This window comes from Melitaea cinxia, chromosome 22 (genome assembly GCF_905220565.1).
Source record: "Melitaea cinxia chromosome 22, ilMelCinx1.1, whole genome shotgun sequence".
NCBI lineage: Eukaryota > Metazoa > Arthropoda > Insecta > Lepidoptera > Nymphalidae > Melitaea > Melitaea cinxia.
Genome location: NC_059415.1, coordinates 10,673,044 through 10,700,325, shown reverse-complemented (window position 1 = coordinate 10,700,325; position 27,282 = coordinate 10,673,044). Strand labels below are relative to the sequence as shown.

General features: G+C 37.5%; 1 protein-coding gene across 1 annotated transcript; it reads right to left on the bottom strand.

Annotated features, from left to right (window-relative positions):
* LOC123664781 (structural maintenance of chromosomes protein 5-like) lies at nucleotides 1–27,094 on the bottom strand. The gene is made up of 4 exons (XM_045599259.1): nucleotides 27,035–27,094; nucleotides 4,325–4,482; nucleotides 961–1,072; nucleotides 1–563 (listed from the first exon to the last, which is right to left on the bottom strand). Exons 1-4 carry the CDS (start codon nucleotides 27,089–27,091, stop codon nucleotides 441–443), a joined length of 450 nt encoding a protein of 149 aa, XP_045455215.1. The 5' UTR covers nucleotides 27,092–27,094; the 3' UTR covers nucleotides 1–440.
* Nucleotides 27,095–27,282: the final 188 nt, after the last annotated feature.

Genomic DNA, 27,282 nt, shown 5'->3' with positions numbered 1-27,282 from the left:
TAAAAAGAAATTAACTTGTAATAAAAAATAATTTTAAAATAAATGTACAAAAGAAACACGTACGTACTAAAATTACTAATAGTTCTCACTTAAATGCACAGCACAAATTAATTTGATCTCAGAACTTAACGAATTCTCGTCACATTGTCATGGATTTAGACCACCTAATTTACTTTAGTCAGTAGAGAAACTGATTGATTCTAAATACAGAAAAACTGACTGTAAATACAGACAAAGTAACTGACTATAGTCACAAAAGCTTTAGTTAATTCAATCACAGAAAACTTCAAATTTTAGTGACAAAGTAAGAGTATTATTAAGAATAAATCACCATTAAAATATAAATACTGTATAAAAATATTTTTTAAACACAATTGTGGCTTACGTAAACTTACAGATATAATTGGGTAGTGAAATACTCAATGTTATGTAGGGATATTTTATAAACGAGATGCATTCTTCAAGAATTTATCATAATTCCATTCTTTGCATTTCATTATTTGTTTACCGTTCATTATGGTGTGTAACTTTACGCGTTCGTTGTAATGGAGGTTGGGTAGCAACTGAAATAGATAAAAACATAGTTATGTTAATAATAATGTAATAATAAAACATGTTTTATAGATAAAAATCGACTTCAATAATTCCTCGATGATGATGGTAAGTGGATACCATAGCTTATGAACACTGCAGGACCAGAACCAGACCAGACCGCATAACTCTCACAGGACCTAATACTTTATTTTTTCTTTATTTATTTATTAGTAAGCCAATGTATATACATTAAGAATACATTGCATAAGTTCATTATTATTAAAACTATTGTCAATATAAAAGTGTTACAAAGTATTTTACAATTACAGACTAAATTAACAAGCAAGTCGTATATATATATATAATTATAATATATAAAATTTTTCATTATTGTTCCAAAAAAAAAAAATTAATATAATAATTTACCTTCGGTGATAATAAGAAGTATTGTGAATTTTCTTTCGTCGCTTGGATGAGTAACTGGAGCATTTTCCGTTCGTTCTCTTCATCCATACCTTGGTTGATTTCGTCGACACATCTGAAAAAAATAAAATTACCGTGAAAAACTTAGACATTTTATAAATACTTCATAGGAATCGTCCATCAATCACGTGGGGCAAGAGGCTTGGGTTCGAAAAAAAAAATTGCGTAATATCACGAGTTTTCATTGAACGCGAGAAAAAGACAATAAAAAAATTAAAATATCTTAACAAAAATAAATAAATAAATAATCTACAGTGCGTTCAACGAGTCGAGATACCAAACGTAAATGTAACGACATCTATCTCGCGACATACAAACTAGAGAAAACTGACGTATCCTACATCGCGCTATCACAGTTATCAGATTGATTGAGTATTATATACAATAACCCGACACCAACCGTTGGTTCAGTAGCCCACGAGACACAACTCCCGTCTGGTCGGAGGATCCTCCCTTTTCAATGGGGGATGAGGGACTTCACACTCAGTTCCTCAGACCCCCAAATAAGCAAACCAAATATGAGGTCATTCAACTATGAAGGGTTTTCTGACCTTTTTTTACTTACACAAATTTTTAAAATGTGAAATATATTTATATTTTGATAATTACTTAACAAAAATCACACCGAGCGCTTCACGATACGGAATGAAATAAATATAAATAATACAAAATCAAAGGGCCGTCCGCGGTCCGAATGTTTTCAAAGCCAGTTAAAGTATCGTTCGTCCTTGCAGAGAGACGTGCAGCAGATAGCAAACAAACAAGATAGAAAGAGATAGACTATATTTTGTTTGTTGCGTCGTCGCTACGAAAAAATGATGGGCTTCGTTTACGTTTGGTATAGCTTCTCGTTGAACAGACTTTACAAACATTTACATAATAGTCTGTGCACCAAAACAAGTGATTTTTGGTTATGGGGGTGTAAACTAAAACCTTATCACATATCACCGAGGGTAGAGGTAGAGTAGGGTTAGAGTTTCTAAGAAAACATTACGTAAGTAATAAACGACACTTTAAATTTTGGTTTTGCAAGAATTGTTTTTAACCAGGTTTTCCCAGATTTGTGTTTTGCTATATAGTTATCGCCATGGATTGAACGCTGACCTTCAACTTCAATACTATATGGATAGAGATATTTAACGAGTAATTAATACTTTTAAAAATTATTTATTTTTGTATTGAACAAAATTATTTAGTTTGCAACCCCTGCACGATGCGCAAAGCGATTTCCAATCTATCGCCGATCGCTCAATATCAGAGCCGATCCTTATATTTGGGTAATTGCTGGATAATAGAGATGTTGGCGAACAAAACGGCGTTATGTAAATTTTCTTGCACAATATTTTGATTTATAACATTGTATTTTTTACTTAATCAGTGGTTATATGTGGATTTGTCATTCTGTCGTATGGAACATGCATCGTCACATTTATTTATTATCGGTAGGTTAAGGTATAGGATGGTAGGAAAATGGAGTAAATCTCCCATATAATTTCATGTATTATAAGCCATAGGCTGCACATTTTGATGCCTCGAGTCGGATAAAACCAAACTGATTTAATAGTTATACTGAGTTTTATTATTATTTTTTATTATTATTTTTTAGTCATCTGTGTCGCAGGACCGATGGCCGTTGGAGTAGACGGGTCCTAGAGTGGAGACCGCGTCTTGGCAAACGCAGTGTGGGACGTCCTCTGGCCCGTTGGACCGACGATCTACGTAAGGTTGTCGGTGTAGGCTGGGTGAGGATTGCGGAAGACCGGGATGTCTGGCGCGAACTTGGGGAGGCCTATGTCCAGCAGTGGACTGCGACAGGCTGAAGTGTGTGAGTTTTATTCGTCGTTTTTAGAACTCAACCCCCTTACTATTAATATCCTATATCTTACAGGATATTACTATGAGTGTTCTCAAAAATTCGATCCTCTTAACAGTGGCGACGAAAGATACATTAACGCTGGTTACATGTTTATTTACATTAAAAGTAAATCTTTTCATAGATCTGTAATTGTGTTTATTGTTTTCCCCCCACCACGCTTTGAAGATTACATAAGACGGTCCTGGTTGCTTTACTCGAAGTCTGATAATGATCTTCGTTCTCGGTATGGAAATTATCCTCCGGCCAATAGTAAGGTGCTCTTGCTTCAGCCTATCGCTATCCACCTTTGGACACAGGCTTCCGAAGTTCAAGTTGTCCGACAAATCGTTGGTCCAGCGGCCGGAGGTCATCTCACACTGTATTTGCCAACACGCGGTCTCCACTCCAGCACACGTCTGCTCCAACGGCCACCGGTCTTGCGACACAGGTGACCAGCCCACTGCCACTTCAACTAGCTGATTCTACAGGCTATGTCGGTTACTTTCGTTCCCTTGCGTATGTTCCATTCCTGATCCTATCTTTGAGAAACTCTAAGCCCTTTCCATAGTACGTTGAATAACTTTAAAACTTACTGTGTCAAATCTTAACTTTCTTGTGTATTAATCAAATCATCAGTGTCTAAGTTTTGGCACAACTGAGTACTTTTAACTCAGGTAGAGCACAGCAGGAAATTTCCTATTCCAAATATGGAGCAGCCCAACTGGGGAAGTACCACGACCTTACAAAAGATCACAGATAAAGAATACTGTTTTCAAGCAGTGTTGTGTTCCTGTCGGTGAGTAAAGTGACCAGAGCTCGTGGGGGGGATTGGGGACAGGGTCGCCATTGCACTTGTGATGCTTCTGGTGTCGTAGACGTCTATAAGCTATGACAATCGCTTACGATAAGGTGAGCCGGACGCTTCTTTCCCGACCTAGTTATATAAAAATAAAAAAAATATAAAAAATACAATGCGTCAACACTGGCAGTATACATTGCTCGGAAACTTTTGTCTTCACACATGGCAGAACATTTAAATAGAACAGTGTCATAGAAGTTTGGGAGCGTGAAGAATCACGTCAGGCATCGAAAAGGGAGGATCCTCCAACCAGACGGATGTTGTGTCTGGCGGGCTAACGCCCCGACGGTTGTTGTCGGGATCTTGTATATATAGTTATTCACTTTGATAACTCTGATAGCGCGATGTAGCATACGTCAGTGATTACGTCTCTAATTACGTAGTTTGTAGTCGTTCGTATTTCGCGCGATAGATGTCGCCACAGAAGAATTGTTCGATGAGTCAATAGTTAGCTGAAATAAAGAGGTGATGATATAAGTATGGAGCGCCAGTGACCGGAAGGGCACGCGTCAGCCGCATCAGCGGCTCCTGCTCGCGGAACTGCACCCAGAGGCCGACGGTACCGCTGTATACAGCTGTAGAGCGCTAGTCACCGGAAGGGCACGCGCGCCAGCCGCTGCAGCGCCAGCAGGTAGAGCGCGGTGGCCAGCGCGCGCTCGCCGCCCGACTGCGTGCTGCGCGTCAGCCGCATCAACGGCTCCTGCTCGCGGAACTTCACCCAGATGCCGATGCCGTACTGGTCGAACTCGTCCTGAGGATGTTATGGACATTCATGCTTCGATCGAAGAACTCAACTATAGTGCGTTCAAAGAGCCGAGATGCCAAATGTAAACAAACCAAATGCGAGGTCATTCAACTATGCAGGGTTTTGTAACCTTTTTTTTACTTACACAAAAATTTTAAATGTAAAATATATTTATATTTTGTAATTACTGAATTAAATATAATTTTGTATTTAAGATTTGATACTTCTTAAGTTATAATTATCGAAATATAAAAATATCCCGAGCGCTTCAGGACACGAAATGAAATAAAAATAAACAATACAAATTCAAAGGGCCGTACGCGGTCCGATTGTTTTCAAGGCCAGTTAAAATATCGTTCGACCTTGCAGAGAGACGTACAGCAGATAGCAAACAAACAAGATAGAAAGAGATAGACTACATTTTGTTTGTTCCGTCGTCGCTACGAAAAAATGATGGGCTTTGTTTACATTTGGTATCTCTTCTCGTTAAACGGACTTTACTCTATTCGTTACAAAAGGCTCTGGAAGGTTTTTAGACAAGAAAGAATTCCGAATTCAATATTGCTTGTACGTACTATATTAATGAGACTAAATATAGTACGGACGCGGAGCACGAAGAATTTCGTACATTGAACCCCTCATCTTTTGTCTTTGTCGCTCGCGTATAAACATATTGCCGTTGTGCTCACAAAAGTGTAGTGACAGCCGTATTCACAGATTGTCAACCTTTTGGTGATACAAATAAAGACTGAACTCTTGATTCTTTCATAATTAATGTAACTGGCGAAACATCTGATAGTTCGTTAGAAACATGAACCGATTTTTCTGAATAAAGAATTAAATGTTTATTAACCGATTTCAAAGAAAGGAGGAGGATACTCAATTAGACCGTATATATATATATATGTCGCAGAGTATGAATACGGAACGTCAAGTGTTTGACTTGGGTGTATTCAGATTATGTCAGTTGTCAATTATTAGCTGTTAGAGTAGTGGGGTGATCGACGCGCCACCTAGCACATCGTTCGATAGTCACCTACCCTCATTTATTATATTACTCGAATTGTTCTGACGTGTATAAAACGAACGGCGTTACCTCGGCTAAGGCAGTCTTGGCTCTGGCTTGGCACGATACACTTGTTGTATCCTGCTAGTAGCTTAACCTAGACTCATTCAATAATTAATTTGTGCAAACGAATTAATTGTTATCTATTACGATTAATTTGGCTAGGCGATGCGTATAACTCGAGCAGTGAAGGTGAGCGTTGATACGTATCCCAAAGGAGATCTCCTTAAACCTACACCTGGGTCGCAAGTCCTAGGCACTGCTCTGAGTTACTCCCTCTGCCACACGATGGACTCGGTACCCGCACGGTGAACCATGAATCCATCGAATGCTAAGAAGTTAGTCTTCGCCCCCTTAACTAATAACTACCCGCCTTCCGTACTGCGTTGCCTTTCTGTTAACTGATTCCTGTGTTATAATAATTTGGTGATATCATTAATTGTGTTTACTTGTGTCAACATTACCCACTTATGCCCACAGTAGACTGAGTGAGTACTCTGAGATCATGAGAAAGAGAAATATACCTTCGAGCCGAAAAGTATACCTTCTTCCTTCTTATTAATTTCCGACATCAGAAGCGGGATCAGATCCAAACCCACTTTCAAAATTTAATTAATTTAGTTAGTTACATTGAACGAACAAATGTCTCTCTTTGCTTCCGGTATGGAAGCTATTATTCAGAAAATATGTGAAGTTATAGGCCTACCCCCTGACAATACATCTGTTTTTAGCAAGTGTGCGAGTTAGTTGCAATATTTTGTGGTGATTGGTGGGTACATCGATATTTTAGTTCTTTTCGGTCGTTCTGTTGTATTCTTATCGGTGTGTAAGTGGTTTTTGTTCAGTGTTCGATTACGTTATTCGATTTACCGGTTATTTGTTGAATTTAGTTTTGTTTTAATACGTGATACGTAGGTAATTGTGTAGCGATTGATTTTGCGATTCTGTTTTTGTTTCGATTCAGTTACAATGTCAGATTGTGAGCGTGATTCGTGAGTGTCGCCGCAATAGCCGTGGTTGTCATAACGGTCATGAGCGTCGTGATGAGTTTCAGCGTCGCGGCAATCCCGGCGGCGCAGTAGCAGAGCGACGCGTGGATGTCTGTACAGTGGCAGGCGTTTGTGGAAAATTACAACAATCTTGTGAGTCGTGCTATTTTTATTTTGATTCCAGTGCCGAATGTTATCTTGTTAGACAAACTGTTGGCCGTAACTTCATAGGGCGATTATTCATTTACAGGGTGTAGGTTATGCTAATGAAGATTGTACTGAACAAGTTCTTTGTGACGTGTTGATTAGTGGTAGTCGTTTATCGATTCTACTTCATGTGATTGCCCGATGATTGTTTCAAATATAACGTAATCATTGGTCGAGAAATTTCAAAACAAGGTGTACAATTAGCATTACTGAGTCGTTTTTTTAATATCGCAAAATAAAAATCTGTTGCTACCTGTACTTACGAACCGGGACTCTTGTACAATCTTGACGATATCGACATAGGTATTCTGAGTAATGAATCTCTGCTGTCCTCGCTTAAGGAATTTGTTCACGTTTTTATTGATTGTTTACCCCACACGCGTGTCACATCTAGTGAACTAATAATTAGATTTCATGATGCGAATCATACTGTTTACCGTACTGTTTAACGTCTTACAGGCTCAGTCCAGATGAAAGGTAGATAGTGCGTTCTAAGATTAGAGAGCTAATAGAAGCTAACATCATTTGCCCCAGTCGGTTTCTGTTTGTGAGTCCTATACTACTTGTGAAGAAATGAACCCTAACGCGGTGCCAGATAGGTTCTCTTTGCTTTTTATAGCAGAGTAAGTGGCTAGGAACATAGAAACGAGTGCAAGTTACGACAAATTTAGATTTAATAAAATTAAGGCTAAAATTTTAAAGTTTGACATTGGTGACTTGGTCTTAATTCAAAACGAAGAGGTAAATCAGACAAAATTAGAACGTACCTACAAATTTACTCACGATAGGTTAGGGAAAATACCAGTAGGTCATGTACCAGGCGAAATTGATGTAATTTAAGATATTGTTGATAATGAAGCTTAAGAAACTTGAGTGGATGACTTTATCGACCGTAATGTGTTTGACCGTACCAGTAGTTATTTCGTAGTCGTAGTCCGTGGGTGTGCGATGTGCGTTTAACTCTGGCGGAGGTCGTGGTCTATGGAGACCGTTGTGAGAGAGTAATGTGTTTGCTCTTCGGCTAGAGAGCCGTGGTGTTAGAGGTATTCACTCGGAGATTTCTGAAAGCTTGGTTGTAACTTGTTGTGGAAGTAGAGTACGACTATAGTTTTGGTTGTGATAACGTCGATGGTACATGGCTGTGGTATTTATGTCTAGTGATTAGTTATGACTGAGATTATTGTAAAGTTCTTCAAATATCTTAAGTTTAGAGCGTAGAGTTTGTCTACTTTCCCCTTTTACGTAGAGTTTGACTGAGTAGCATGAGCTGCTGTCACTCGATTTAGGTGACAGTGGCGACTATTGATTACGGTTATCGTCACTCGATGGAGGTGGCAAGGTTATCGTCACTCGCTGAGTGGCATGAGTTGCTGTCGCTCGATTTAGGTGACAGTGGCGACTCTTGATTACGGATATCGTCACTCGATGGAGGTGGCAAGGTTATCGTCACTCGCTGAGTGGCATGAGCTGCTGTCGCTCGATTTAGGTGACAGCGGCGACTCTTGATTACGGTTATCGTCACTCGATGGAGGTGGCAAGGTTATCGTCACTCGCTGAGTGGCATGAGCTACTGTCGCTCGATTTAGGTGACAGTAGCGACTCTTTCAATTACGGTTATCGTCACTCTCTGAGTGGCATGAGTTACTGTCGCTCGATTTAGGTGACAGTAACGACTCTTTTAATTACGGTTATCGTCACTCTCTGAGTGGCATGAGCTACTGTCGCTCGATTTAGGTGACAGTAGCGACTCTTTCAATTACGGTTATCGTCACTCTATGGAGGTGGCATAAGTTACTGTCGCTCGATTTAGGTGACAGTAACGACTCTTTTAATTAAGGTTATCGTCACTCTCTGAGTGGCATGAGCTGCTGTCGCTCGATTTAGGTGACAGTGGCGACTGTCTTCTTAGTTTAGTTAGTTAGTTTCTTCTGGACTATGGAGGTCTGTGTCGCAGCTTTGATAGGGTCTGTCCAGCGCGTAGGTGATCGACCGCGTGACCGCTTGCTTTCTACCTGCCCTTGGACAACGAGTCGCTCTATGGATTGTTCGTTTCGAACAATGTGTCTGAAATATTTCAGGATTCGAGTTTGCACAGTCGACGACAATCTCTGCTTGATTTTTAATTCCTGTAGGATCGAAATATTGGTCCTAAACGCTGTCCAAGGGATCCGCAGCAGTCGCTGCCAGCACCACATCTCGAGTGCGTCGATTTTGCGTCGGTATTTGAGTCTAACCGTCCACGTTTCGCGCCATAAAGAAATATCGGGAAGATTAAGCTCTCATTAGGCGGACTTTCGTGGCTCTGGTGATATTACGGTTGCACCAGACTCTTTTTAACTTGCCAACGGCAGATCTTGTAATAGCACATCTCCTTCGAATCTCGTCTTCGCATCCTCCGGTGTTTGCAATAGTGAAATCAAGGTACACATAAGATTGGACAACCTCACAGTTGCCAATCATAGAGATGTCAGGATGGTTTAGTTCGGCTCGATCAACTATCATCATTTTGGTCTTATCTCTGTTGATCGTAAGTCCAAAGGAGAGGCTTGTTGTATCTAGAAGTGTCAGCAGGTGTTCCATGTCCTCTTTTGTTTGAGTGAGAAGAGTAGTATCATCGGCATACCTCAAGTTAAATATTTTTCTACCTCCCACTGAAATCAGTCTGTAGCGACTTTATGTAGAACTAATAATGGAGTCCTGTTCATACCAATCGGGATTGGTTAATTTTGATTTAATGATAGTTTCGCGTATGGTTGTATGGTGTGTTATCAAAAGTGGTTGTACTATCACTTTATCCTTGATTAAGTGTGAATCAGGATAGGCCGAGATGAGACTTTGATACCGCAGTACGTTTTTCCTTTTTACAGCATCACACGAGGACGTGTGACTTGTCAAGATGGCCGTGTCGCAGAGTATGAATACGGAACGTCAAGTGTTTGACTTGGGTGTATTCAGATTATGTCAGTTGTCAATTATTAGCTGTTAGAGTAGTGGGGTGATCGACGCGCCACCTAGCACATCGTTCTGTTATATCCCATTTTACAACGTAGTAAAAGCTTCATAAGCATTTATAATATACACTGTATTTTTCCTTTCGTTTTATCATTACTCAGCAATTGAATTATATTGTTTCTTCGTTAATATTATTTTTATTAAAAAACAGTCAGTTAGACTCAGAGCCCCGAGTAGATCGGACATCAATTTAAAGTTCGGAAGTCAGTTTTCCAACATTGTGTCCAATCTTTTTAAATAAAGCAGTTAGCGGTGTAGTATAGTTTTTTTTAAAAAGACAAACAGGGTCGGCATCCTAACAAATTGGTGTCAGAAGTGGGATACCAGAGAAGTCTGACGACATAGAGTCAAACAACAGACGCTGGTATCCGAACAGAGCCACCCTTAATTTTTGACCGACAGTAAGCCTTGACCAAAGGTTAAGCCTGCGTCAACTACAAAGGACGACGATAAGCCTCCGCTCTTAAGCGTGAGCCCGCTCCAGCCGCTCAAAGGACGACGATCAGCCTCCGCTCTTAAGCGTGAGCCCGCTCCAGCTACTGCATCCAGGACGACGGTCAGCCTCAGCATATCGTCTGAGCCCGCTCCAAATCTCCGGGTCTCCAGGTCTAGCTCACCACACCAAGAAAAATTCCATCCGCTCCAGTTACGAGAGACGTCACCGCAACGCGACACCGGTTCCCACGCGACGACATGCGAGTGTGTATTGCCGTTTTCTTGTAAGTGTTTTGTGATATTTTTAAAGTATCAAATCGTAAATTTAACAGCTATTAGTGCTGAAATCAGTAGAGTTTTATAAATCAGTGTTCTAAATCAGTGTTCTAAATCCTATAAACTCTGAATCTACTTAATTTAAGATTTAAGCATTTTTACCATTGTCATATTGCACTTATTGTATTTTTTGTCCTATTATAAGCTCAGCATACATAATAGTATTTTAAGCTAATGTCTCTTAAAGCGGAATCACTAAAAAGAACCGAAATGTCTGAAAAAATAACTTTATCCTTTTTAACAAAATTTATCAAATCATATAGTGGGGATAGAGAATCACTCCCTGCATTTCTTACCAATTGTGAGAATGCGATGTCACTAGCTAATTCAGACCAACAACAAATTTTATGTAAATTCATATTATCGCAGTTAGAAGGTAAAGCTCAGGTTGCATGTAGTTTAAAACATTTTTCAAATTGGACTGACTTAAAAACATTTCTAAGGTCTACATTCGGAGAAAAGAAACATGCGACTCATTTATTGTCCGATTTACAACATTCTAAACAATTGCCAAATGAAGACGTAACAAAATATTCATTAAGGCTAGAGCAAATTTTAACGCGAATACATTCAGATATCCATTATAGCTGTAAGGACGAGAGCGAGCTCCCTGGCCGTATTGCTGCCATGGAAGACCTTGCTTTAAATTCATTTTTATTAGGGCTTAACCCTTCAATTTCTAATATCGTCAGGTGTAAAAACCCTCTAACTCTCAGTGATGCAATACAATACGCAACTGACGAGGAAAAATTATTTAATTTATACAAAATTAATTCAAGACCTCAGAAACAGTGTTCATTATGTAATAAGATAGGTCATAGTTCCTCAGATTGTTATAAAAATAAAGAGCCTAAATATTCGCGAAAATTATTTCACATAAATCCAAAAAATAATTTAAATACAAACTCTAATATATTTTATAATAAAACGTGTAATTATTGTAAACACGTCGGTCATACGATCATGGAATGTCGCAAGCGTCAATTTAATATGAAACGCCGTGTGAATACAAGCAATGTGCAACATGACACGTCAAATGCTAATTCTAATATTGCCGGTGCACATACATGTGAAAACGAATCACATAATTATATAAATGATTCTCAATCAATTAATCGTCATGAAGATTTAAATTAAAAAGGATTTTGGTTCCGTGTCTGCCAAAATCCATTCAAGGTCATAAGGACACGCCATATTCTAACTTTTCTACTAATTTTACTAAATCTAAATTTCAACACAAAATGTTGAATCCTATTACGAGTAACTCTACTAAATCCAAATCTCAACCAAAAGTGTTGAGTCATACTAATTCTACTAAATCTAAATTTCAACAAAAAATGTTGAATCCTACTAACTCTACTAAATCCAAATCTCAACCAAAAGTGTTGAGTCATACTTACTCTACTAAATCTAAATCTCAACCAAAAACGTTGAGTCCTACTAGCTCTATTAAATCTAAATTTCAACTAAAAATGTTGAATCCTACTAACTTTACTAAATCTATATCTCAGCCAAAAGAGCCGAGTCCTACTATTTTTAAGGGCAAAACTAATCATTATAAATGTCAAAATGTTACTAACTCTAAGAATATATCATTCAAATCTAACTTAAATAACTCTAAATGTATGTCTCGATCAAATGAACTTAATTCTACTATTTCTAGTGGTAAAATTAATTGCCAAAATAATGCCCAAAATACTAACTCTAATATTAAAACTATGTCACATACATGTGACTTAAATACTAATTGCAAATCCAAACTTATTTATGAAATTAATAATTATAGCAAAAAGGTGTCTTTACCGCATATTTATTTAAATTCGAAACTTGCCTCAAATAAATTGTGTTTCCTTGTAGATACAGGATCATCTATCAGTATTATAAAAGGTTCCTGTCTATTACAAATACCAAATTTATCGAATGAAATTGTCAAATTAAAAGGAATTAACAGTTCTGAAAATCCTGTGGAAACATTAGGTACTTTTCAAATGGAATTTAATGTCTCTAACGAAATATTTAAATATAAATTTCACGTAACAGATGATAATATTAATTTAAATAATTATGATGGAATTATCGGTAGCGATTTTTGCAATTATTTTAAGTCAAATATTAATTATTATTCTAAATTTATGACTATAATGAATTATTCTATTCCGATTATCTATACACAGCCAACTTATATCATTCCGGCTCGTGCCGAAGCCGTTATCGAGTGCACTGTATCAAATTACTCGCCCGACTTATATCATAACAATGAAGCTCTAGTATTAAATCACACCTTAAGTGAAGGTGTTTATGTCGCTAATTGTATAGTAAAGGTAAAACCAAATAAGAAAATAAATCTTTCTATTTTAAATACAACTGAAAATGATATTGAAGTAAAGAATTATCATGTAAAGTTAACGCCAATTGAACGAGATTGTTTCGATTCGGAATCTTGTTTTAAAATTAATTCTATTTCGAGTAATAAATTTGATCGTGCAAATAAAGTTTTAAGCCTTATACGCTGTTCACATCTAAATGATGAAGAGCGAAAAGCTCTCTTAGAGTGTTGTTCTTTATATACAGATATTTTTCATATAGACGGTGAACCCTTAACCTTCACGAATGCTATTGAACACACTATTAATACAGGTGATGCACCTCCTATTCATGTCAAATCTTATCGGTTTCCCGAGTGCCACAAAGAGGAAGTCGATTCCCAAATTCGAAAGATGTTGGACCAAGACATTATCCGACCTTCTATTTCGCCGTGGAGCGCCCCGGTTTGGGTAGTTCCGAAAAAGATGGATGCTTCTGGCAAACAAAAGTGGAGAATAGTAATTGATTACCGTCGCCTTAATGACGTCACTGTTTCCGAAACTTATCCACTACCTCTTATCACCGACATTCTTGACCAACTAGGTCATTGCAAGTATTTTAGTACTCTGGATCTTACAAGTGGCTTTCATCAGATAAAGACATGTCCCAAAGATGCTCCAAAAACAGGATTCACAATAAGCACAAATTCAAGCATGTCTGGACACTACGAGTTTACAAGAATGCCTTTTGGGTTAAAAAATGCCCCAGCCACGTTTCAAAGGCTAATGAATACCGTATTATCAGGGTTACAAGGCTTACATTGTTATATTTATTTAGACGATTGTATAATATACAGTCAAAATTTACAAGATCACATGATTAAATTAAAACTTGTATTCGACAAATTTCGCCAATTTAACTTAAAGCTTCAGCCAGACAAATGCGAGTTTTTAAGACACGAAGTCACTTACCTTGGCCATATTATCACCGACAAAGGTGTTTCCCCAAATCCTGATAAAGTAAAGGCCGTTTCACAATTCCCAGTTCCTAAAAATCCTAAAGAAATTAAGTCTTTCTTAGGTCTAGTAGGCTATTATCGCCGATTTATCGAAAATTTCTCCAAATTAACTAAACCACTTACTTCTTTATTAAAAAAAGACGCAACTTTTCACTGGTCTCAGGAACAACAGATTGCTTTCGATGTTTTGAAAGGAAAATTAATTAATGCCCCGCTGCTTCAATACCCAGATTTTTCTCAACCGTTTATAGTAACCACGGACGCAAGTAATTACGCCGTAGGTGCAGTTTTATCCCAAGGTCCTATAGGTAAAGATAAGCCGATAGCTTACGCGTCACGTACTTTAAATCGTCCTGAAGGTAATTATTCGACCACTGAAAAAGAACTTTTAGCAATTTTATTCGCAGTCAAGACGTTCCGTCCCTATCTTTATGGTAACAAATTTAAAATTGTCACCGATCATAGACCATTAGTATGGTTATTTAACGTTAAAGATCCCGGTAGTAGACTCATTCGTTGGCGCCTAAAACTCGAAGAGTATGATTACGAAATCGTTTATAAACAAGGTCGCCTTAACTCTAACGCCGATGCGTTATCTCGCTGTCCCGTCAATGTTATAAATATTAACACTTTAAATAATTCTAGTTATGAAAAATATTTTAAGGACCAATTTACTAATAAACTTTCTACTTCGAATACTATAATTTTGGAATGCACAGAAGGATTACATTTATCTAAACAAAAAATCATTGTGTGTCCCGTCTCTTTAGATTTCGACTCATCGATACCTCACTGTGAAGAAATATTAGCGCAGTTAGAAAAGCCCGAGGACTTATTAAATTCTGAACGCGAACCTTTTACAATTCAATGCGTAAACGATAAGAATAAATCTTACTATTTTCTGTTTACTAAAGTTCATCATTATGAAGAAACTAAATTTAAAGATATTTACAATTTACTAATAAAACTTAGAAATAAAATTGTAATTGAGAATCCTGATATTACAGATATCGCTTTATCGGACTTTTCAGATCCGTTTTCTAAACTAGCTTATATTAAAATATATAACATGATTGCTTATATTTTCCATAACACTAATATTAAAATTCATATATATAAGAACCAACTAATTTATCCTACTCCCGTGGAAATCCCTAAAATTTTAAAAGAAAATCATGACTCACCTATTGCAGGTCACCCAGGGTCAAATCGTATGTATAATCGAATTAAAGCTGCCTATTACTGGAAAGGTATGCGCTCTGATATCGTAGATTACGTAAAGAAATGTCAATTATGTCAAATTAATAAACCTTTGAGAATGTCAAATAAGGCTCCAATGGAGATAACTTCTACTTCCACTAAACCATTTGAACGTTTAGCTCTCGACATCGTTGGTCCCTTACCTGAAGCAGGTTATCAAAAATTTAAATTTATCCTTACACTACAAGATGACTTAACGAAATTTTCTAGTGCCTATCCCATGGTCACGGCTACCAGTGAAGAAATAGCCAGAAATCTTGTACATTTTATGTCTCTTTTCGGTTTCCCTAAAACAATTTTAACGGATTTAGGTACTTGTTTTACGTCTGAATTATTCAAAGAATTAACTCAAATCCTAAAAGTTAAAGCCCTATTTACTACACCTTATCATCCACAAACAAATGGAGCTCTAGAACGCTCACATGCTACATTAAAAGAATATTTAAAATCATTCGTAAACGAAAACCAGAACGATTGGCATTGCTATTTATTTACCGCAATATTAGCTATTAATACTACCCCTCATTGCACTACTAATTTCACCCCTTATGAATTATTATACGGTCATAAACCTAACATTCCTAATTCTCTATATGAAACCAATAACAATACAACTTACAATGAATATATTCGATCTTTGCAATATCGAATGCGTGTCAGTAGGGAAAAAGCCATTCAAAATATAATTAATAGCAAAGAAAAGTCTAAACAATATTACGATTATAGTTCACGCGAAATTTCGTATAAAACTGGTGACTCAGTATATGTAAAATACCATCACCGACTCCGTAAGGCTCTATCACCGATATGGAAAGGTCCATACAAAATCATAAAAGTACACAATAAACATAATGTAACGATACAAATAGGTCGTAAACATATTAAATATCACACAAACGAGATTAAGCCTGCCATTTCCGCACCTTAAAATTATTCATTTTTAATTTTTCAGAGCTTTATGCTATGGAAGCCGAAGCCACGCTGAATCGAGTATCATTCCTATATCTCATAGTCCTGGAATTTATTTTGAACCTATTACGAATATTCATTTTTATAACGATTATTGGAAAGTCATAACATATATAGACCTTATATCTTTAAATCCGTATCTCAATAAAATTGAAAATTTATTATACGATACCTTAAACCTTTGTTCAAAAATAAATACTGACGAATTTTCTCAATGTAAAGATTTTTCAAATCCCGTTGAAATTTTAATAAAATACAATTACATTAAACTGCAATCTTTAGAGCATATAATAAGTAATAATCAATCGTCAAATAAAGTCAAAAGATCTCTAGAATTTGGAGGGGAAATCCTTAAATTTTTCTTTGGTACTCTAGACGCAGATGACGCGAGAAAATATGACGCCGCGATAGAATCCTGTCGGAAAAGTGAATCAGAATTATTCAATTTGTTTCGAGATAATATTCACATAATTAAATCAACAATAAATAATTTTAACGCCACGATTTATAAATTAAACCAGAATGAGTTAAGATTAAATAACCAAATTAATAACATGAATGAAATATTTTCGCAAGTTACAAAAACTAATAGTTTGCTTCTTCATATTTCTAGAATAAATAATTTGCTAAATATAATTGAAAGTTCCTTACTTTCTATTTCTAACTTGCTAGATACAACTTTAAACGCTATTTTATTCTCAAAGTTAAATATTTTGCACCCTAGTGTAATAAGCCCTTTAAGTCTTTATAATGAATTAACTAAACATATTAATCAAATAAACAAACACTTAGACTTTCCAGTTCAATTAAATATACATAATATTCATTCATTGATTGATGTTTCGAAACTTAGTTCATATTATTATAACAATAAGATTGTTTTCAGTTTGCAAATTCCGTTAATAACACCGGATAAGTTCACTGTTTATAAAAATATCCCATTACCGACTCCTCACGATGACTCACATGTACAAACTTTTGCGCTTATCCAACCTTCTGATTCTTATACCGCTTTAAGTGACGATAGAATACATTATGCTATGCTTAATGATTTAAATGATTGTAAATTTATTAATAATAACTATTCTATTTGTGAACAAATTACTATATTGTCTAGCATAACTAATCCTAATTGTGAATCGAAATTATTAACAGAAGTAACTCTTTCTCTACCTTCTGAATGTAACGCCAAGTTATTATTCGGCCAAATCGATATATGGCATAAATTAAAAAATAACAGATGGATTTATGTACAGTCCGATATTAATAAATTAATAATAAAATGTAATGATGATATCACTGATCATTCTATTATTGGCACAGGCATTGTCAAATTAACTGAAAATTGTATTGGTTATTCTAAAACTATTCAACTAGTGCCAACAATTACGTATCAATTTTCTGTTAAATCAGCTATAGATATAAGTTTCGATATAACAAAAGACGATTGTTGTAAAAAGAGCATATTTAATCAAAGTTTACCATATTTAACGCCAATTTCTTTAAGTAAAATTAATTTAGATTCTTTGAAATACGCGAATCATCAGCTGGATAATTTAGAATTAGAATTAAATAATCTTCAAAATGAATCACATTTTATTAAATATGGCTCATACTATTCCGCATTCACGTATATTTTAATTGTATTCCTATTTTTATTCTTAACCTATAAGCTATTTAAATGTTTAAGAAATCGTCAAGGTAAAGATAGATATTGTATCCAAATATTTAATCAGTGTCATAATAAAAAGTCATCGAAACATAGTTCTAAAATTACAAATTCAATTGAGATGACTGATATATCAACTTCTGAAGAAGATAATAAATCGGTAAAATCATTACCAAATTGTAACAATTATGAACCTTATAAAACTGTAAGCAAGGTTCACTATTCCTCTGTACGAAATCTTAATAACTAATTCATGTTCTATTTTATTTTTCAAGTTATATTTTGTTAGTACTAAAAATGAATTAATTAAGTACTATAAAATTTTAATTTCTATGTCATGCTATTTTACTATTTCTACTATATTATTTTATCAATGTGATTTACTAAATCCTAAATCTTTTGTAAAACGACTTGTTTTACTTATTTAACAAATGTTATAATAAGCTAAAATAAATGTAATTGCTAAATTTTACTATTTCGCTAAGCATACTATGTTATTTGCTAAATTCATTATTTTTTTTAATACGTGTTTTATATTATTTTAGTTTAATTTCTAATTTTACTATTTCATAAATAAATTAAAAAAGTAACTTTAAAATTTACTATTTCTCTTTTGTACAATTTTGTTTAATTTTTATACAATTTTATTATTCAATTGTACAACTACTACTAATTGTTTGTTAAATTTTACTCTGTTTCTTTTATACGATTTAATTGTAAAACTGTTCGAATTTTTATACTGTTACAAAATTATTTTGCAATATTTTACTATAATTTTTATTTTCTATTTCTACATTTTGTAATGACTTCTGAACTCTAATGATTTTTCTATTTCGAAACTTCGCTTCATCTTAATTTAGAAAAAGCTCAGTCAAAAGGGGGGGGCTGTTATATCCCATTTTACAACGTAGTAAAAGCTTCATAAGCATTTATAATATACACTGTATTTTTCCTTTCGTTTTATCATTACTCAGCAATTGAATTATATTGTTTCTTCGTTAATATTATTTTTATTAAAAAACAGTCAGTTAGACTCAGAGCCCCGAGTAGATCGGACATCAATTTAAAGTTCGGAAGTCAGTTTTCCAACATTGTGTCCAATCTTTTTAAATAAAGCAGTTAGCGGTGTAGTATAGTTTTTTTTTAAAAAGACAAACAGGGTCGGCATCCTAACAGTTCGATAGTCACCTACCCTCATTTATTATATTACTCGAATTGTTCTGACGTGTATAAAACGAACGGCGTTACCTCGGCTAAGGCAGTCTTGGCTCTGGCTTGGCACGATACACTTGTTGTATCCTGCTAGTAGCTTAACCTAGACTCATTCAATAATTAATTTGTGCAAACGAATTAATTGTTATCTATTACGATTAATTTGGCTAGGCGATGCGTATAACTCGAGCAGTGAAGGTGAGCGTTGATACGTATCCCAAAGGAGATCTCCTTAAACCTACACCTGGGTCGCAAGTCCTAGGCACTGCTCTGAGTTACTCCCTCTGCCACACGATGGACTCGGTACCCGCACGGTGAACCATGAATCCATCGAATGCTAAGAAGTTAGTCTTCGCCCCCTTAACTAATAACTACCCGCCTTCCGTACTGCGTTACCTTTCTGTTAACTGATTCCTGTGTTATAATAATTTGGTGATATCATTAATTGTGTTTACTTGTGTCAACATTACCCACTTATGCCCACAGTAGACTGAGTGAGTACTCTGAGATCATGAGAAAGAGAAATATACCTTCGAGCCGAAAAGTATACCTTCTTCCTTCTTATTAATTTCCGACATATATATAAATATATAATTTTTTTTAAATGTATGTTCGGGGATAACTCCGTCGTTTATGAACCGATTTTGATAATTCTTTTTTTTTGTTGGAAAGGAGATATCCCTAGTTTGGTACCATGATAAGAAAGCCAGAATCTGATGATGGGATCCCAGAGAAATCGAGCGAAACTCTCGAAAATCCGCATAACTTTTTACTGGGTGTACCGATTTTAATGATTTTTAATTTAATCGAAAGCCGATGTTTATCATGTGGTCACATTTAAATTTCATCGAGATCTGATCGTCTTCGTTTGCCTGCAAACACAACTATATTTTTTTTAAAACCATTTTTACTTTTTACCAAATTTAAGTCACAAGATTCATCGTTTTTCATTTTTAATTTAACTCAAAAGTTAACATTACTTATATTAAATGCGAATGTGTGTTATCAATCCAAATTGTACACATAATAATATATGTGAATACACACACTAACTTCTAATATACATATACATACATACGTTCTATTCTATGATTAAACAAAATAATATTCTGTGACTAGACCGATCCACGGACAGATAGCGTAGATTTAGTGTAGTGTGCAAAAAACGAGTACTAAGACATCCCAAATTCTAAACTCTACCGATTTTTTTAAAGCTTCGTACTTTATATAAAAACTTTGAGAACCACTGGCAGTAGGCAAAAAGGTCATTGTACGAAATTCTTCGTGCTCCGCGTCCGTACTATAGTTTTGCTATAAAATGTTCTTTCGTAAAGGTTTTCAAGTTTGGTCAAAAAATTCATACATAACGAGGTCGAGAAAAAAGTATATTAGCATTCCAAGTAAAAAGTTGCAATAGTTTTTTTTTTCGGTAAAATTGTTTGTAACTGGCTGGTTTTGATTCTATAAAAAGGTGACCTTTTAAAAATTAAATTAAAAGTAAAAAATAGTTTCCCGCCACTTTTCATTTGTTTTTCTGTCCTCCAAAATGGGTGAATCCAACGAATAAATTCGATACATTTTAAAGTTTTACTTTTAAAAAGGGAAAAATGCGACTCAACCCTCGAAAAAATGTTATAACGTTTATCGACTTAATGTAGTGTCAGTAAGGGTAGTACAAAATTGGCTTAAGCGTTTCCAGTCGAGAAATTTTAATGTCAAAAATGCACCTCGCTCTGATCGCCTAGTTACGGATAAACGTGACGATATTTTTAAAAAAGTGGAGCTAGATCAAAATTTGAGTAGGTACGATATAGCTAAAGCGCGAAGCGCGCGTCGCGTCGAACAAAATGGTTCGTTGAATTCGTCAGAATTGTGGTATGAAATAATGTAGTAATAATGTAGTATTGTGGTGTAAATATGTTTAAAATATACTGCATGCAATTAGGTTTTAATATGGTTCTACCTAAATATATGCCACGGAATAGCGTAACGCACGCTCCTCCGTGACTCCGTGACGACAGGGGCATATAAAATATCCTAGTAATAAATTATCCTAGTAACGTAAAGGTTAAATATTGTATAAAATACATTTTTTTTGTACTACTTATAAGTGATCAATATAAATGTTTCTTGAACACATAGGGTTGCAAACGCGGTTATTTCCTTTAAACCCTGCTGTATACGTTTCATACAAAATATCAACCCCAATTAAACCCCCTTAGCGATGGAATATCGCAAAATCCGTTCTTAGCGGACGTCTACTAACTATAATCTACTTCCCTGCCAAATTTCATCTTTTTCCATCCTGGATGGATGGACCATCCAGCGGTTTTTGAGTTCTCGTGATGAATAAGTCAGTGACTTTTCTCTTTTATATGTATAGATTACGATGCATTATTCGGACACCTCCTCACCATCTATAGTGCATACATTTTAAATTTCAAGTCTCTTACTTCAAAAACATAGGACTTTCATACAAATTCAATTTCAATAACTGAGGTAGGGCACAGCAGGAATTTCCTGCTCAAAATATGGAGCAGCCCGACTGGGGTAGTACCTCGACCTTACAGAAAATCACAGCTAAATAACACTGTTTTCAAGCAGTGTTGTGTTCCTGTTGGTGAGTAAGGTGACCAGAGCTCCTCCCTCCCCCCCCCCCTATACATGATGGCAGCACAGACTACGCAAAGACTACCTCAGGAGGGTACCGGTCGCAATAGCACCGGAGAATCCCTCTCTGGACTTCTGGGCTCAGGACCTGCACCTGATTCCAGAAGCCTAGGCAGCCCCGCGAATTCTGGGGGGGGCAAATCTGTGCTCAAAACATTAACTGCCTGGGGTAAACGGAGCAGACGGCAGAAGTCCCCTACCACTATGACTGTGGATTTCTGTAACATCAGAGGGCTTCATACTAATCTTAACGCCGTCCACTACCACCTCCAGACGGCGAAGCCGGCCTTGCTCTTTTTGACAGAGACGCAGATAACCTCTCCAGCTCCTATCTCTCCTGTCCGGGGAACAAATTAGAACACTTTTTTGTACCGCGGGCTGGAGTTTGCGCGTACGTCAGAGAGGATGTCTGCTCTCGTCGCCTCGGCAGTCTTGAAGGTGGGGACCTCTCCATCCTGTGGTTGCGCATAGACAGCGACGACCATCCCCGCGTCTATGCCTGCCTATATAGGTCCCACAGCGGTAACGACGAAACTGATCGACTCATGGAGCACATACAAATGGCTACAGACACCGTGCTACAACAGATCCCATCCGCAGAGATCGTGATACTTGGTGATTTCAACGCCCATCACACCGAGTGGCTCGGGTCGCGTACAACCGATCATGCGGGAAGATCTGTTTACGACTTTGCCTCAGCATATGATCTGACACAATTAGTAGCATCACCAACGCGTATCCCTGATGTGGAAGATCATACGCCTTCCCTGTTGGACCTTCTGCTGATGTCTCACCCGGACAACTATGTAGTTTCCGTGGACTCTCCACTTGGCTCGTCGGACCACTGTCTGGTCCGGAGTTCTGTGCCAGTCACACGCCCACCATGGCCCCGCTTTGCGGGCAGCCGACGCGTTTGGCACTATAGGTCAGCTGATTGGGATGGAATGCGGTCCTTCTTCGCATCCTACCCATGGGGGCGAATCTGCTTTTCGCTGGATGATCCAGTCATCGTTGCTGATTCTGTCGCCGAAGTGGTTCTGCAAGCCATGGAACTTTTTATTCCGTTCTCTGCGGTGCCTATAGGCGGCAAATCCAAGCCCTGGTTTGGTCGACCTTGCAAAATAGCTGCACGCCATAAGCGGGAAAGCTACCGAGCTTGGGCTAATGCGTCGATGTCCCAGGATGTAAAGACCAGCGCATTAAAAAAGGAGTATAACTTTGCCTCCAGGTCCTTCAAAAGAGTCATCGCTGAGGCAAAAGCGGAGTACGTGGGCAGAATTGGGGAGAGATTGGTTCGACTTCCTTCGGGAACTCGTGCATTCTGGTCACTCGCCAAAGCTGTCCAAGGGAATTTTTGTAAGCCATCCCTACCATCATAGCACAGGAGGGACGACTCGTTGGCCCACACCGCGAAGGAGAAGGCCGATCTTTTAGGCTCTCTTTTTGCGTCCAACTCGACTTTGGATGATAGCGGAAAAATACCACCGACGATCCCTCGGTGTGATACAATAATGCCGGAAATAATTTTCCAACAGAGCTCCGTACGCAAAGCCCTTTTTTCGTTGGACATCAATAAATCGAGTGGGCCCGATGGCGTCCCTCCGTTAGTACTACGAACTTGTGCTCCTGAGTTGGCACCCGTCCTCACGCGTCTTTTCCGGCACTCTTATTCATTAGGCGTTGTCCCACGCTCGTGGAAGATGGCTTTGGTGCACCCGATCCCTAAGAAAGGGGACCGCTCAGATCCGTCCAATTATAGACCAATTGCTATAACTTCCTTGTTCTCAAAGATTATGGAATCCTTAATCAACTGCCAGCTCCAACGGTATTTAGAGGAGCACCAGCTGATTAGCGATCGCCAATATGGCTTTCAACGGAGTCGCTCGGCTGGTGATCTTCTAATATTCTTAACTCACCGATGGGCGGAGGCGGTTGAGAGCAAGGGAGAACCGCTGGCGGTTAGTTTGGACATAGCGAAGGCCTTCGATCGGGTGTGGCATAGGGCACTTCTAACAAAGCTACCATCCTATGGGCTTCCCGAGAAACTATGTAAATGGATCACCAGTTTTTTGACAGACAGGAACATCAAGGTCGTTGTTGACGGTGCATGCTCGGACCTCAAGTCTGTCAATGCTGGCGTTCCCCAAGGCTGTGTACTATCACCTACTTTGTTCCTCCTGCATATCAATGACCTGTTACAAACTAGTGGCATTCATTGTTATGCGGACGACAGCACCGGGGACGCCTTATACACAGGCCGTCCTAATATTTCTCGGGAACAAGTCGATGAGTGTCGGAACAAACTTGTGTCTGAAATCGAGTCTCTTTTAGCCAAAGTCTCGCAATGGGGACGACATAATCTGGTCCAGTTCAACCCCATTAAGACACAAGTTTGCGCGTTTACCGCAAAAAAATCACCCTTCGTCGTTCCTCTCGAATTTGAAGGCACTCCCCTAACAGCCTCAGCCAGTATTGGGATACTAGGCGTCGACATATCGAGCAATGTGCAATTTCGTGGTCATCTGGAAGGAAAGGCTAAACTAGCCTCGAAAAAACTTGGTGTGCTCAGTAGGGCGAAGCAGTATTTCATGCCCTGCCACCGCCTACAATTATATAAGGCACAGATCCGGCCCCACATGGAATACTGCTCTCACCTATGGGCTGGGGCGCCCCAGTACCAGCTCCTTCCATTTGACCGTGTTCAACGCCGAGCGGCTCGAATCGTTGGCGACAAGATTCTCTCCGATCGGCTCGATTCTTTGGCGCGTAGAGATGTCGGGTCACTGTGCATCTTCTACCGTATTTACCACGGGGAGTGTTCTGAGGAATTGTTCGGACTAATACCTACAGCAGAATTCCACCACCGGACATCGCGTCAAAATTCAAAATTTCATCCACATCACCTCGATGTCTGGAAGTCTACGACAGCTCGATTTTTGCGCCATTTTCTACCACGCACGACCCCTCTTTGGAACCAGCTACCACCTACGGTATTTCCGAACAAATACGACCTAGGGACCTTCAAAAGAAGAGCATATTCCTTTTTGAAAGGCCGGCAACGCGCCTGCTAATCCTTTGATGTAGCGGGTGTTTGTGGATGTTGTTTTCACTTACCATCAGGTGAGCCAACTGTCCGTTTGCCCCCTCTTCTATAAAAAAAAAAAAAAAAAAAAAAAAAACAAATTTCCAACCCCCGTTTTACCCCCTTAGGGGTCGAGTTTCGTAAAATCCGTTCTTAGCGGACGTCTACGCCCTATAAGGAAACCCAGCCACTCACTACCTGCCAAATTTCAAGTTTGTAGGTGTTATATTTTCGGAGATTTCGTGATGAGTGACCTTTCGCTTTTATATACAGGTGTCCCGTAAGTAGTGGACCAACGGGTTATGGGGGGTAGTGAGACTTATTATCTAACAAAAATACTAAAATTTATAGTCCTAGACCTTTCAGTTCTTGAGTTATGCTTTTTTTTTCAAAATATGGTGAAAATATCATCCACGTAAGCTAAATATTAAATTTTACCATATCTCTTTTTTATTTTATTGTTATTTTTTTGTTCAAGGTAGTTAAGAATACATAAGTCTTCCTAATTAAAATACTACTCAAGCATTATTAACAACAACAAGAAAATAAGACCAAAAAATAGGTACAAATTTTACGTTTAAAAGTTTACGAACTGAAGTTTGAACAAAGCTGATGTAAAAAAAATGTATGGCAACCCTGTGAAACTTTATTTTAAAAACATCCTTCCACTTCGGCGTTAATTATTATTATACTAACCAAATAACATACTTTAAAGAACAAATTTTATAGCACTTAAATAAATAATATGTTGCTCCCGTGTATTTATTATTTTAAATTACAGAACCAAATAACATACTTTAAAGAACAAATTTTATAGCACTTAAAAAAAATTAAATAATATGTTGCTCCAACGCCATCTATCAAAAATCGAAAAACGTCGTCGATAGACTAAAATAAGACTAAATTAATAACGTCGAAAGACTAATAAATTGTTTTCTAATAGCGATAGATGGCGCTAGTTTATTTACCATTTTGATATTATATTTTAATCTTTTTCTTATTTTTTTAATGAAACAACTTTTTTCGGATTTTATCGCGGTTTATTATTAACTTTTGATTCCCGACGTTTCGGATACTTTACAGCAACCATGGTCACGGGAGGACTGAGGTGTCAGACGTCCCAACGTTACAAAGTTATTCGAAACTACCCGACATACATTAATATCTTATATAGTCCTATCTACGCAGAATGTGCTAATTGAGTCTTTAATCTGTGGTGAATTATGCTTGGTTTTTGATTTAATTATATTAATAATGGGGTCCCATGCAGGTGGTAATTGCCAGCCATCTTCTCTATTGAAATTTGGATGTTTTTTAATTTCAATAGCCTCACGGATCATCCTTGGTTGGAATCGGTGTTCTTTTGCGAGGATCTGTGGTTTATCGAATCTAATATAATGGCTAGCTGTGTCTAGACTGTGTTCACAGATTGCGGACTTAGTATAGCGACGATGTTTTAAGTCAGCTATATGTTCCTTAACGCGAGTTTTGATCGATCGTTTTGTTTGTCCTATATAAGAGAGACCACAGTCACAATCAAGCTTGTATACTCCTGCATCTTGTAAGGGTATATGACACTTGACAGATGGTAAAAATTGACTTATCGTTTTTGGCGGCTTGAAAAAAGTTTTTATAGAAGCTCGCTTTAAGATGAAGCCAATCTTGTCAGTGACCCCTTTCATAAAAGGTAGCACAGCAGGTACTCGTTCGACGGTGGCTGGTTTCACACGTTCACGTTTTTTCTTATTTACTGAATTTTTTGTTTAATTACAATAAAATATAGCCTATGTCACTCCTGAATAGTGTAGCTTTCTGTTAGTGAAAGAATTTTCATGATCGGATCAGTATTTGCGAAAATTACCCTCTACATAGACAAAATTATAAACTTTACCTCTTTTAATATTAGTATAGATATAGGTTAAATTTAAATAAATTTTGTCAAATCTTACCTAGAATTTCTAGATAAAATACGAAGAAACTTTTTCCCCGACCTAATATGTATAATGACGCCGCGCCGGCACAACGGTTACAGCCATGGATTGTACCTGTTCCGCTAGCGGTTGCGGGTTCGATCCCCGCACATGACAAATATTTGTATTGGCCATACAGGAGTTTGCCGTAGTCTAGGTGTTTCCGTCGGTCCCGGTTGTTATAATGTACACCTGATAGCTATCGTTACTCATAGTAAATGGAATGTAATATATCCGCCAACCCGCATTGGAGCAGCATGGTGGATTAAGCTCTGATCTTTCTCCTACATGGGGAAAGAGGCCTATGCCCAGTAGTGGGATATTACAGGTTGAAGCGTAATATGTATAATGTTACTCACCTCCGACCCCCCCTTATCGAGACTGACTTTGCCCTCACATTGGACGCTACGGAACATTTCACTAAAACTTCTATTTATCGTTTCGATTATAGTTTCTACGCCGCTCAGCCATTGTGGTCTGTAAAAGGACGTGTTATCGCGTTAACGAATTTATTATAATAAATAATACAAAGGACAATACCCACTGCACTTTCTTGATAGTCATTGTTAAGTCGAATTCGGATGTGAAAAAATATTTTAAAGAATAA

Excerpts from the sequence above, each read along its gene's own strand:
- LOC123664781 (XM_045599259.1), bottom strand. The coding sequence starts at position 27,091 with ATGTTCCGTAGCGTCCAATGTGAGGGCAAAGTCAGTCTCGATAAGGGG. Across the intron at positions 1,073-4,324 it reads CTGGCGCGCGTGCCCTTCCG|ATGTGTCGACGAAATCAACC; the intron begins GTGACTAGCGCT and ends TATTTTTTTCAG. Across the intron at positions 564-960 it reads ACTTCTTATTATCACCGAAG|TTGCTACCCAACCTCCATTA; the intron begins GTAAATTATTAT and ends TATCTATTTCAG.